We start from the raw sequence: 14,659 nt of genomic DNA, 5'->3' as shown, positions 1-14,659 counted from the left end.
TTCTGGATTATCCTTATATAAGTATATATTCTTATATACTGCCAGTACTCTTGTCAATCATATATTTATTATTGCTGTTATTAATAATACTGTACACAAAACTAATATATTATTATATTATTATTATTATTATTATTACTATATTATTATTAGTAGTAGTAGAAGTATGTTACTATTATAAGTACAGTAGAGTCTCACTTATCCAATGTTCTGGATTATCCTTATATAAGTATATATTCTTATATACTGCCAGTACTCTTGTCAATCATATATTTATTATTGCTGTTATTAATAATACTGTACACAAAACTAATATATTATTATATTATTATTATTATTATTATTATTACTATATTATTATTAGTAGTAGTAGAAGTATGTTACTATTATAAGTACAGTCGAGTCTCACTTATCCAATGTTCTGGATTATCCTTATATAAGTATATATTTTTATATACTGCCAGTACTCTTGTCAATCATATATTTATTATTGCTGTTATTAATAATACTGTACACAAAACTAATATATTATATTATTATTATTATTATTATTATTATTACTACTATATTATTATTAGTAGTAGTAGAAGTATGTTACTATTATAAGTACAGTCGAGTCTCACTTATCCAATGTTCTGGATTATCCTTATATAAGTATATATTCTTATATACTGCCAGTACTCTTGTCAATCATATATTTATTATTGCTGTTATTAATAATACTGTACACAAAACTAATATATTATTATATTGTTATTATTATTATTATTATTATTATTATTATTATTATTACTATATTATTATTAGTAGTAGTAGAAGTATGTTACTATTATAAGTACAGTAGAGTCTCACTTATCCAACGTTCTGGATTATCCAGAACTGTACATAAAATATTCTTATATACTGCCAGTACTCTTGTCAATCATATATTTATTATTGCTGTTATTAATAATACTATACACAAAACTAATATATTATTATTATTTTATTATGACACAGCAAACAAGATAGATTACACAAAACTAATATATTATTATTAAACTAATATATATTAGTGTCATATACAGGAGTGCTTCTTTATATATTAATAATAATAATAATATAATAATATATTAGTTTTGTGTATATTATTATTTATTTTAATATAATAATAATAATAATATACACAAAACTAATATTATTTTATTATTATCTTTATTATTATTATTATATAAAGAAGCACTACTTTATATGACACTGCATGTTCAGTGATTGCAGTACAGAATAGTAATAATATATAACAATATAATATAATATGTATATAGTATATATTATTAATATAATATATAATAATATAATATATAATAATATACAGCCAGTACATGATACTAATGTCATGTTCAGAGATTGTAATAAATGATAATACAGTAGAGTCTCACTTATCCAACATAAACGGGCCCGCAGAACGTTGGATAAGCGAATATGTTGGATAATAAGGAGAGATTAAGGAAAAGCCTGTTAAACATCAAATTAGGTTATGATTTTACAAGTTAAGAACCAAAACATCATGTTATACAACAAATTTGGCAGAAAAAGTAGTTCATTACACAGTAATGCTATGTAGTAATTACTGTATTTACGAATTTAGCACCAAAATATCATGATATATTGAAAACATTGACTACAAAAATGCGTTGGATAATCCAGAACATTGGATAAGCGAGTGTTGGAAAAGTGAGACTCTACTGTATTTATATTATTTTTATTATAATTATATACTGCAATCATATACAAGAGCGCTGGCTGTATATAATAATAATTATATATTATAATATTATATATATTATTTCTTATAATTATTAGTATTATTTATTACAATCTCTGAACATGACATTAGTATCATATACAGGAGTGCTGGCTGTATATTATTATATATTATATTATATATTATATTAATAATATATACTATATATATTATATATTATTATTATTCTATACTGCAGTCACAACATGTAGTGTCATGTACAGGAGTCCTATATATAATAATAATAATAATAATAATAATAATATAATAGTGTTGCGCACAGTATTATTATTAATAATAGCAATAATAAATATATGATTGACAAGAGTACTGGTAGTATATAAGAATAATTTATGTACAGTTTTCTCAATATATAAATAGTATAACAATAATATATAAATCTGCTGGTGGTTGGCAATAATAATATATATATATATATATATATATATATATATATATATATATATAATATGTTATTTTTTGGGGGAACAACATTTTGCTGATCCTATTGTTCAAAGATGGGATATTTTTGTCCTTTCCTTTCGCAGCGTCCGAATGTTATGCACATGTGTACACAGAGACAGCTGGATAAAATTCTCAAATTTTATTATTAAATTATCAAAACAGTACATTTTAATAACCGTTTCCTATCCAGAGTTGTCATTGCGACTTGATGTGGAGACGTTGAACAATTAAATTAAGTCATTTATAAACATGAGTTTTCGGATGGTTGAAAATCTGGTTCACATTCTATTTCATAGGAAATAAATTATAAATAAGATTTACAAACAGTAACCCTGCCTACAGTAAAAAAAACAAAAAACAACAACAACAACTCTACTCAAGTCTAAGTATCAAACCCTATGTTCCTGCTCTTTAAAAAAGTTAATCCCTAATATATTTCAGGATCATTACATTATTTCATATTCAGAGATCAGCCTCATTCCTTCCTTGAAAAGATGGTTTAAATTGTTCATCGTGATGCATGGATTTATGAGTCTATATGACACAAAAGCACAGCAGTCCATAGGAAGTCAATGTTCATCTTAGTCAACATTGGCCATCGGAAGTCAATGTTGGCCATTGAAAGTCAACATTCATCTTAGGAACTCAACGTTGAACATAGGAAGTCAATGTTCAACTTGGTAAGTCAACGTTGGCCATCAGGAGTCGATGTTGGCCATCAGAAGTCAACATTCATCTTAATAAGTCAACCTTTGAAAGTCAATATTCGTCTTGGTAAATCAATGTTGGCCATAAGAAGTCAATGTTGGCCATCAGAAGTCAATGTTCATCTTAGTGAGCCAAAGTTGGCCATCAAAAGTCAACGTTGGCCAAAGGAAGTCAATGTTGGCCATTAGAGGTCAACATTCACCTTAATAAGTCAACCATTGAAAGTCAAAATTCATCTTAGGAATTCAACATTGGCCATCAAAAGTCAATGTTGGTCATTGAAAGTCAATGTTGGCCATTGAATGTCAACATTCATCTTTCTAAGTCAACATTGGCCATAGGAAGTCAATATTGGCCATTGAAAGTCAACATTCATCTTTGTAAGTCAACATTGGCCATAGGAAGTCAATATTGGCCATAGGAAGTCAACATTCATCTTAGTAAGTCAACGTTTAACATAGGAAGTCAATGTTGGCCATAGGAAGTGAACATTCATCTTAGTAACTCAACGTTGACCATTGGAAGTCAATGTTGGCCATCGGAAGTCAACATTCATCTTGGTAAGTCAACATTGGCCATAGGAAGTCAATGTTGGCCATAGATAGTCAACATTCATTTTGGTAAGTCAACATTGGACAAAGGAAGTCCATGTTAGCCATCAGAAGTCAACATTGGCCACCGGACATCATTGTTCATCTTAGGAAGTCAACATTGATCATAAGAAGTCAATATTGGCCACTGAAAGTCCACATTCATCTTAGTAAGTTAACACTGAACATAGGAAGTCAATGTTGGCCATCAGATGTGAACGTTCATCTTGGTAAGTCAGTGTTGGCCACTGGAAATCAATGTTCATCTTGGGAAGTCAACACTGGCCATAGGAAGTCAATATTGGCCATTGAAAGTCTACATTCATTTTAGGAAGTCAACGTTGAACACAGGAAGTCAATGTTGGCCATTAGAAGTCAACATTCCTCTTATTAAGTCAGTGTTGACTATTGGAAGTCAATGTTCTTCTTAATAAGTCAATGCTGGTCAAAGGAAATCAACATTGGCCATCGGAAGTCAATGTTGGCTATCGGAAGTCAATGTTCATCTTGGTAAGTCAACGCTGAACATGGGAAGTCAACGTTGGCCATAGGAAGTCAATGTTCATCTTGGTAATTCAGTGTTGGGCATCGGAAGTCAACATTCATCTTGGTAAGTTATTGGAAGTCAACATGAATCTTAATAAGTCAACACTGAGTATCAGAAGTCAACACTGGTCATCGGAAGTCAATGTTTATCTTGGTAAGTAAACATAAGAAGTCAATGTTGGCCATAGGAAGTCAATGCCCATCTTGGTAAGTTAACATTGGCCATCGAAAGTCAATGTTGGCCATAGGAAGTCAATGCCCATCTTGGTAAGTCAACATAAGAAGTCAATGTTGGCCATAGAAGGTCAATGCCCATCTTGATAAGTCAACATTGGCCATAGGAAGTCAATGTTTATCTTGGTAAGTCAACATAAGAAGTCAATGTTGGCCATAGGAAGTCATGCCCATCTTGATAAGTCAACATTGGCCATCGGAAGTCAACGTTTATCTTGGTAAGTCAACATAAGAAGTCAATGTTGGCCATAGGAAGTCAATGCCCATCTTGGTAAGTCAACATTGGCCATCGGAAGTCAATTTTTATCTTGGTAAGTCAACATAAGAAGTCAATGTTGGCCATAGGAAGTCAATGTCCATCTTAATAAGTCAACATTGGCCATCAGAAGTCAATGTTTATCTTGGTAAGTCAACATAAGAAGTCAATGTTGACCATCGGAAGTCAACGTCCAGCTTGGTAAGTCTACATTAATTATAGGAAGTCAACGGTGACCATCAGAAGTCAATGGTGACCATTGGAAGTCAACGTTCAGCCTGATAAGTCAATGGTGACCATTGGAAGTCAACGTTGACCATAGGAAGTCAACGATGAGCATAGGAAGTCAACGTCCAGCTTGGTAAGTCTACATTAATTATAGGAAGTCAACGTTGACCATCAGAAGTCAACGGTGACCATCAGAAGTCAATGGTGACCATTGGAAGTCAACGTTCAGCCTGATAAGTCAATGGTGACCATTGGAAGTCAACGTTGACCATAGGAAGTCAACGATGAGCATAGGAAGTCAACGTCCAGCTTGGTAAGTCTACATTAATTATAGGAAGTCGACGTTGACCATCAGAAGTCAACGGTGACCATCAGAAGTCAATGGTGACCATTGGAAGTCAACGTTCAGCCTGATAAGTCAATGGTGACCATTGGAAGTCAACGTTCAGCCTGATAAGTCAATGGTGACCATTGGAAGTCAACGTTGACCATAGGAAGTCAACGATGAGCATAGGAAGTCAACGTCCAGCTTGGTAAGTCTACATTAATTATAGGAAGTCGACGTTGACCATCAGAAGTCAACGGTGACCATCAGAAGTCAATGGTGACCATTGGAAGTCAACGTTCAGCCTGATAAGTCAATGGTGACCATTGGAAGTCAACGTTGACCATAGGAAGTCAACGATGAGCATAGGAAGTCAACGTCCAGCTTGGTAAGTCTACATTAATTATAGGAAGTCAACGTTGACCATCAGAAGTCAACGGTGACCATCAGAAGTCAATGGTGACCATTCAGCCTGATAAGTCAACGTTAGTAAGTCAACGTTGACCATCGGAAGTCAATGGAGGGTGATGGGCTTGTTGCCTTGGGCACCCAGGTAGGGCGCAGAAGAGACGGCAGCGTCCAGCGTGGCATACGTGGCATAGAGGCCGGTCATTTGCAAGTCCGAAAAGGAGTGGTCACTTCCTCCGCAGGCCGGGTTCAGTCCGGTGGTGGAGGCCATGTTGCAGTCGGGCAGCGGAGAGTGGCTGAAGGCCCCCAGGCTGTCCAGGTTGAAGCTCTCGTCCTTGATCTCGTCCCAGATGTTTCCTAGAAAGGGGTCCAAAGAGGTCTTAGGGGTCTTTCTTGGTAGACCACAACCTAAGCCAACAATGGCATGCGCCAGCGAGAAAACCCAATGCGATCCTCGGCTGCATCATTCGGAGTCTAGTATCCAGATCGAGGTGAGTTATAGTGTGCTGGTGTGTTATAATAATACTATAATAATGTAACAAAATATTACTAGGGTATAGTAATAATATACTATACTATATTATAATAATATACTATAATAGGTATAGTAATGTAATATAATAATTATTATTTATATTATTATTAGTAGTAGTATTAATATATACTATATTATAATAATATACTATAATAGGTATAGTAATGTGATATAATTATTATTTATATTGTTAGTATTATTTATGTATACTATATTATAATAATATACTATAATAGGTATAGTAATGTAATGCGATATAATTATTATTATTTATATTATTATTAGTAGTACTATTAATATATACTATATTATAATAATATACTATAATAGGTATAGTAATGTGATATAATTATTATTATTTATATTGTTAGTATTATTTATGTATACTATATTATAATAATATACTATTAGGTATAGTAATGTAATGCGATATAATTATTATTATTTATATTATTATTAGTAGTACTATTAATATATACTATTTTATAATAATATACTATAATAGGTATAGTAATGTAATATAATTATTATTTATATTAGTAGTAGTAGTATTAATATATATTATATTATAATAATATACTATAATAGGTATTGTAATGTAATATAATTATTATTATTTATATTATTATTAGTATTAATATATACTATATTATAATAATATACTATAATAGGTATTGTAATGTAATATAATAATAATAATAATTAGTATTAATATATACTATTTTATAATAATATACTATAATAGGTATAGTAATGTAATATAATAATTTTTATTTATATTATTATTATTATTAGACACCTTACATTATTTTTTATTATTATTGTAGCTGCTTTGAGTCTCCTTCAGGAGACATGAAGGGATATAAATAAATAGTATATTACATTATATTATATTGTTATATTGCATTATCATTATTACATATATATAAACATTAGATTATATTATCACACCTTTAATATTTCTATTATTATTATTATTATTATTATTATTGACACAAAGTATGACACAGCAAATGAGATATATATGCTGGATAATAATAATAATATATATATATATAGTACATTAGATTATATTATCACACCTTTAATATTTCTATTATTATTATTATTATTATTATTATTATTATTATGATTATTATTATTGACACAAAGTATGACACAGCAAATGAGATATATATGCTGGATAATAATAATATATATATATAGTACATTAGATTATATTATCACACCTTTAATATTTCTATTATTATTATTATTATTATTATTATTGACACTAAGATATATATGCTGGATAATAATAATAATAATTATTATTATTATTATTGAACATTATACCTGCGATCAATAGGGTGGCAGTACATTGGATACTGGAAATCTACTTCCACCCTGTTGGTCACAGGGATCATGTCTAATAATAATAATAATAATAATAATAATAATAATAATAATAATAATTTTTCATTTCAGGAGCAACAGGAGTTGCTTCTGGAGTGAGAGAAGATTAATAATAATATAGAAATTATAATGATGTAGTAATAATGACGAGAGTATATAATCAAGATGTACTAACGTGCATATATATAGAGAATACACTGTATAATATGGTCCACCATTGAGAGCTATAGGGGCCACTCACCTTGGAGGGCAAAGTCCATGATGCTGGGGTCCAGGGCGTCCACCTCGGCGTCCATGTCGGCCATGACGGCGCTGAGGAAGTCGGGGCCACGGAGGAGGACCCCATGTGTCGGTGGTGGTGGTGGTGGTGGCATCATGGGTGTGGGGAGGGGGCTGCCGTGCCCCATGCTGTGCAGGGCATGTAGTGGTGGGGTCTGCGCGGGGGCCGGAGAGTCGGGCGCCATGCAGGACTGGGCCTGGACCTGGTGGTGCAAGGACAGTGGGGGCAAGGGCAGCGCCATCACTGGTTGTGGTGGAGGCTGTTGTGTGGGTCGTGACACAATGTTCCGGGCGGCTTCGCCCTCGGCGGGCTTCCTCCTGCAGTTCTCTGGCCGGTCTGTGATCAGCTTGTCCAGCTCTTCTATAGGAAGAGAAATGGACACAGGTTAGAGAAGAACTGATCTCAAATGGAAGAGATATCCTCTCAAGAAGAAGGGTCTAGTCAACATTGGCCTTCAGAAGTCAACGTTCATTTCTGGAAGTCAACATTCCCCATCGGAAGTCAAAATTCATCCTAGTAAGTCAGCATTCAGAAGTCAACATTCATCTTAGTAAATCAATGTTGGCCATCGGAAGTCAATGTTCATCATAGTAAGTGATCATTGGTCATCAGAAGTCAACGTTCATTTTCTTAAGTCAACATTGGCCATAGGAAGTCAACACTGACAATTGGAAGTCAACGTTGATCATAGTAAATCAATGTTGGCCATCAGAAGTCAACGTTCATCTTAATAAGTCAACATTGGCCATTGGAAGTCAGCACTGACAATTGGAAGTCAACGTTGATCATAGTAAATCAATGTTGGCCATCAGAAGTCAACGTTCATCTTAATAAGTCAACATTGGCCATTGGAAGTCAGCACTGACAATTGGAAGTCAACGTTGATCATAGTAAATCAATGTTGGCCATCAGAAGTCAACGTTCATCTTAATAAGTCAACATTGGCCATTGGAAGTCAACGTTGAATGTAAGTCAACATTGGCTGTCAGACATCTACGGTAGTAAGTCAACATTGGTCATTAGAAGTCAATGTTCATCTCTGTAAGTCAAAATTGTCTACAGCACGTCAACATCAATCTTAGTAAGCCAGTGTTGGCTATTGGAAGTCAATGTTCATCTTAGAAAGTGAACATTGTCCATAAGAAGTCAACATTGGCAATTGAAGTCAACGTTCATCTTAGTCAATGTTGACCATCTGAAGTCAGCGTCCATGTTAATAAGTCAACATTGGGTATCAGGAGTCAACGTTGGCCATAGGAAGTCAACATTGGCCATTTAAGTCAACATTCATCTTAGTAAGTCAACGTTGGCCATCAGACATCAACCTTCACCTTAGTAAGTAAACGTTGGCCAAAAGAACTCAACATTGGCCATTGGAAGTCAATGTTCATCTTAGTAAGTGAACATTAGCCATAAGAAGTCAACATTGGCCATTGAAGTCAATGTTCATCTTAATAAGTCAACATTGGGTATCAGAAGTCAACATTGGGTATCAGAAGTCAACAGTGGCCATTGGAAGTCAACATTCATCTTAGTAAGTCAACCTTGGCCATAGAAAGTCAACACTGGCCATTGGAAGTCAACGTTCAACTTAGTAAGTCAACCTTGGCAATAGGAAGTCAACGTTGGCCATCAGAAGTCAATGTTCATCTTAGAAAGTCAAGGTTGAACATAGGAAGTCAACGTTGGCCATTGGAAGTCAACATTCATCTTAGTAAGTCAACATTGGCCATAGGAAGTCAACGTTCAACTTAGTAAGTCAACGTTGACCATAGGAAGTCAACATTGGCCATCAGAAGTCAATGTTCATCTTAGTGAGTCAACATTGGCCATAGAAAGTCAACGTTGGCCATTGAAAGTCAACGTTCATCTTAGTAAGTCAACGTTGGCTATAGGAAGTCAACACTGGCCATCAGAAGTCAACATTCATCTTAGTAAGTCAACGTTGGCCATAGAAAGTTGACATTGGCCATTGGAAGTCAACGTTCGTCTTAGTAAGTCAACGTTGGCCATAGAAATTTTACCTTGGCTATTGAAAGTCAACGTTCGTCTTAGTAAGTCAACATAGAAAGTTGACATTGGCCATCAGAAATCAACGTTCATCTTAGTAAGTCAACATTGGCCATAGAAAGTCAACGTTGGCCATTGAAAGTCAACGTTCATCTTAGTAAGTCAACGTTGGCCATAGAAAGTCAACATTGGCCATCGGAAGACAACGTTCATCTTAGTAATTCAACGTTGGCCATCGGAAGACAACATTCATCTTAGTAAGTCAATGTTGGCCATCGGAAGTTCATGTTCATCTCAGTAAGTCAATGTTGGCCATAGAAAGTTGACATTTGCCATTGGAAGTCAAAATTAATCCTAGTAAGTCAACGTTGGCCATAGAAAGTCAATGTTGGCCATCAGAAGTCAACATTCATCTTAGTAAGTCAACATTGGCCAAAGAAAGTTAAAATTGGCCATCGGAAGTCAACATTCATCTTAGTAAGTCAACGTTGGCCATAGGAAGTCAACATTGGCCATCGGAAGTCAACATTCATCTTAGTAAGTCAACGTTGGCCATAGGAAGTCAACATTGGCCATCGGAAGTCGACGTTCACCTTAGTAAGTCAACGTTGTCCATGGGAAGTATCTCACCTGGGTTGGCCATGCTCCTGTGGATGGCGGGGAGGTCCTTCCGCTTCCACTTCTGCATCTCCTCCTCCATCTTCCCGATCTTGGCCGGGTTCAGGGCCCAGAGGCAGCCCTTGCGCGAGGAAGAGGAGGAGGAGGAGGAGGCCTTGCTCTCCACCTTCGTGAAGCACTTGTTGAGCGAGAGGTTGTGCCGCACCGAGTTCTTCCATCCGTCGGGCGCCGTCTTCAAGAGAAGGAAGGAAGGAAGTGACCTTGAGTGACCTCAAGGGTCAACGGAACGGGGTCAAAGGGGGAGGAGCCACGGAGCCCGCCCTTGGCTCACCTTGAAGTAGGGGAAGTGCTCCTTCATGAAGCTGTAGATCTCGCTCACGGGGAGGCTGCCCGTCTGGCTGTTCTTCAGCGCCATTGCGATCAAGCAACTGTGAGAAGAAGACAAAATACTATGGTGAGGCCGACCCGCCATATTTGGCACCTATAAGTCCTATTAAACCTATAGAAGAGACCCACCTGTAGGAATATATGGGTTTGGGGTAATGCTTGGGGTGCATTTCCTGGGCGTTGTTGTTGAGTGGCGCAATGTGCGGAGGCGCATACGGTGTCTGCTGCTGCTGCAGCGCATAGGAGGAATGGCTGTACATGGCGGCCTGCGGGGGACACTGGGAAATACAAGGTAAACAAACACACATCAATCAATCCTCTATATATAATACTCCATTTCCCATTTCCTCACCTATTTGCAGGTGAGGCCGAAACACCTGAATGGTGCTCCCTATAGTCTATTCATCGAGTACCTGTTGCGCCATGGCGAAGGCCTGCTGCTCCTGGCAAGATGGCGGCGGAGGGAAGAGCGGCGCATAGCGGCTGACCTAACGGGAAGTGAAAGCGTTAACTTCCTCCTTGACTTGTAGCCAATGGGAGAAAGGCAAGGAGGGGGAAGGGAGGGGGTCACACTCACAGCGCTGAGTCCCAGGATGCTTTGCGGCAGAGAGGAGGACAGCAGGCGACCTGTATACAGGCACAGAAAACAACAACACATTATTATTATTATTATTATTATTATTATTATTATTATTATTATTATTGGAAGTCAACAGTGACCATCGGAAGTCAACGTTTAGCTTGATAAGTCTACATTGATTATAGGAAGTCAACAGTGACCATAGGAAGTCAAGGGTGGCCTTGGGAAGTTAACGGTGACCATAGGAAGTCAATGTTGACCACAGGAAGTCAACGTTCAGCTTGATAAGTCTACATTGATTGTAGGAAGTCAACAGTGACCATTGGAAGTCAACGGTGAGCATAAGAAGTCAACGGTGACCATAGGAAGTCAGTGTTGACCACAGGAAGTCAATATTCAGCTTGATAAGTCTACATTGATTGTAGGAAGTCAACGGTGAACATAGGAAGTCAACGGTGAGCATAGGAAGTCAACGGTGACCATAGGAAGCCAACGGTGACCATAAGAAGCCAACGGTGACCATAGGAAGCCAACGGTGACCATAAGGAGCCAACGGTGACCATAGGAAGCCAACGGTGACCATAGGAAGCCAACAGTGACCATAGGAAGCCAACGGTGACCATAAGAAGCCAACGGTGACCATAGGAAGCCAACGGTGACCATAGGAAGCCAATGGTGACCATAGGAAGCCAACGGTGACCATAGGAAGCCAACGGTGACCATAGGAAGCCAACGGTGACCATAGGAAGCCAACGGTGACCATAAGAAGCCAACGGTGACCATAAGAAGCCAACGGTGACCATAAGGAGCCAACGGTAACCATAGGAAGCCAACAGTGACCATAGGAAGCCAACAGTGACCATAGGAAGCCAACATTCAGCTTAGTCTACATTGATTATAGGAAGTCAACAGTGACCACTGGAAGTCAACGGTGACCATAGGAAGTCAACGGTGACCATAGGAAGCCAACGGTGACCATAGGAAGCCAACGGTGACCATAGGAAGCCAACGGTGACCATAGGAAGCCAACGGTGACCATAGGAAGCCAACGGTGACCATAGGAAGCCAACGGTGACCATAAGAAGCCAACGGTGACCATAAGGAGCCAACGGTAACCATAGGAAGCCAACAGTGACCATAGGAAGCCAACAGTGACCATAGGAAGCCAACATTCAGCTTAGTCTACATTGATTATAGGAAGTCAACAGTGACCATAGGAAGCCAACGGTGACCATAAGAAGCCAACGGTGACCATAGGAAGCCAACGGTGACCATAGGAAGCCAATGGTGACCATAGGAAGCCAACGGTGACCATAGGAAGCCAACGGTGACCATAGGAAGCCAACGGTGACCATAGGAAGCCAACGGTGACCATAAGAAGCCAACGGTGACCATAAGAAGCCAACGGTGACCATAAGGAGCCAACGGTAACCATAGGAAGCCAACAGTGACCATAGGAAGCCAACAGTGACCATAGGAAGCCAACATTCAGCTTAGTCTACATTGATTATAGGAAGTCAACAGTGACCACTGGAAGTCAACGGTGACCATAGGAAGTCAACGGTGACCATAGGAAGCCAACGGTGACCATAGGAAGCCAACGGTGACCATAGGAAGCCAACGGTGACCATAGGAAGCCAACGGTGACCATAGGAAGCCAACGGTGACCATAGGAAGCCAACGGTGACCATAAGAAGCCAACGGTGACCATAAGGAGCCAACGGTAACCATAGGAAGCCAACAGTGACCATAGGAAGCCAACAGTGACCATAGGAAGCCAACATTCAGCTTAGTCTACATTGATTATAGGAAGTCAACAGTGACCACTGGAAGTCAACGGTGACCATCAGAAGTCAACGGTGACCATAGGAAGCCAACCTTCAGCTTAGTAAGTCTACATTGATTATAGGAAGTCAATGGTGACCATAGGAAGTCAATGTTCAGCTTGATATGTCAGTGTTTACCATAGGAAGAAGTCAATGTTGAGCATAGGAAGTCAAGATTGACCATCGGAAGTCAAGGTCCATCTTGGTACCTGTGTGTGTTGGTCGGGTCCTGCTCTGTAGACGTGGGACGTCCACGGAGGTGAGCCAGGAGAGGCACTGCAAATCCCCCGCAGGAGGAGGAGGAGGAGGAGGGTCATCCATTGCCCTGGAAGCACACACAAAAGAGAGACGTAGTTTGCCTCCGTTCATATACATGCCATAGACCCATAGGAGACTAGTGAAAACAAATAAATAATAGTATGCAATGGAATACAAGTAATAGGATAAAATAATATAAAATATGTAATGAATATATATTTAATCAATGCTACAATGATATATAATTAATATAAAATATAAATACAAAAATAATACAGAAAACAATAAAATAAAATACAAAATAATTCTTAATGTAACAACGATAAAATAAAAATAATAATAATAAATTAAATAAAAAATAAGATTACAAAAACAAACTAAAATAATAGAATGATCTATAAAATAATAAAATATATAATAACAAAAATAATAGAATAATAGAAACAGAATAAAAATGAGGATAACGTCACAGAACAAAAATGATGTATAAAATAATAAAATATAACAAAAAATAATATAATAACTGAAATAATAAATGATCTATAATATAAAAATAGAATAATAATAAAAATGGAATAAAAATAATATATATAATATATAATGTATTATATAATATTATATATAATAAAAATAATATAATAACCAAAATAATAAGTGATATATAATATAAAAATAAAATAATAATTAAAAATGGAATAAAAATAATATATCTATCTATATATATAAAAGAGTGATGGCATCACGGCGACCCACAAAACAACAAAACTACAGGCCCCCCAACCTGGAAATTTGACAACACAACCCATCATCCGCGCCTCTAGGTTGATACAACAAAAAGAAAAGAAAAATAAAGTCCTAATTAGAGAGAATAATTGCTTTTATCCAATTGCTGCCAGTTAGAAGGCTAAGCTCCGCCTACTTGGTCTCCTAGCAACCCAATAAAAAATAATAAAAAACACTAAAAAAATTAATACAATACAATACTATAATAACAGAAAATAACTAAAAATAATACAAGAAAATAATAAAATATAATAAATAAAAATATAACTTACAATAAAATTAATTAAAAAAATGCAAATAAAGTCAAATAAAAATTACACAACAATTTTTAACCAATACCACCACCACTTTGCCACAGCAACGCGTGGCCGGGCACAGCTAGTGTATGTGTGTGTATGTGTATATATATATATATATATATATAAAATATATATAATATATAAT

The 14,659-nt window shown here is 36.4% G+C and overlaps 1 protein-coding gene across 1 annotated transcript; it reads right to left on the bottom strand.

Annotated features, from left to right (window-relative positions):
• Nucleotides 1-5,649: 5,649 nt before the first annotated feature.
• Nucleotides 5,650-13,497, bottom strand: LOC134292948 (forkhead box protein N4-like). Its single transcript, XM_062958834.1, has 8 exons — nucleotides 13,384-13,497; nucleotides 11,346-11,395; nucleotides 11,182-11,256; nucleotides 10,898-11,046; nucleotides 10,713-10,809; nucleotides 10,394-10,613; nucleotides 7,715-8,113; nucleotides 5,650-5,900 (listed from the first exon to the last, which is right to left on the bottom strand). The coding sequence occupies exons 1-8, from the start codon at nucleotides 13,493-13,495 to the stop codon at nucleotides 5,650-5,652; spliced, it is 1,353 nt and encodes a 450-aa protein (XP_062814904.1). The 5' UTR covers nucleotides 13,496-13,497.
• Between the last annotated feature and the right edge of the window lie 1,162 nt (nucleotides 13,498-14,659).

Source organism: Anolis carolinensis, chromosome Y (assembly GCF_035594765.1).
Source record: "Anolis carolinensis isolate JA03-04 chromosome Y, rAnoCar3.1.pri, whole genome shotgun sequence".
NCBI classification, from domain to species: domain Eukaryota; kingdom Metazoa; phylum Chordata; class Lepidosauria; order Squamata; family Dactyloidae; genus Anolis; species Anolis carolinensis.
Note: the sequence above shows the minus strand (reverse complement) of the source record. Positions and strands in the feature narration are given on the sequence as shown.

What these genes read in the sequence shown, in the direction of transcription:
- LOC134292948 (XM_062958834.1), bottom strand. Translation starts at nt 13,495, where the DNA reads ATGGATGACCCTCCTCCTCCTCCTCCTCCTGCGGGGGATTTGCAGTGC. An exon ending in GCATCCTGGGACTCAGCGCT is followed by an intron (nt 11,257 to 11,345) that starts GTGAGTGTGACC and finishes ACTTCCCGTTAG; the next exon opens with GTCAGCCGCTATGCGCCGCT. An exon ending in AGCACTTCCCCTACTTCAAG is followed by an intron (nt 10,614 to 10,712) that starts GTGAGCCAAGGG and finishes CTTCTCTTGAAG; the next exon opens with ACGGCGCCCGACGGATGGAA.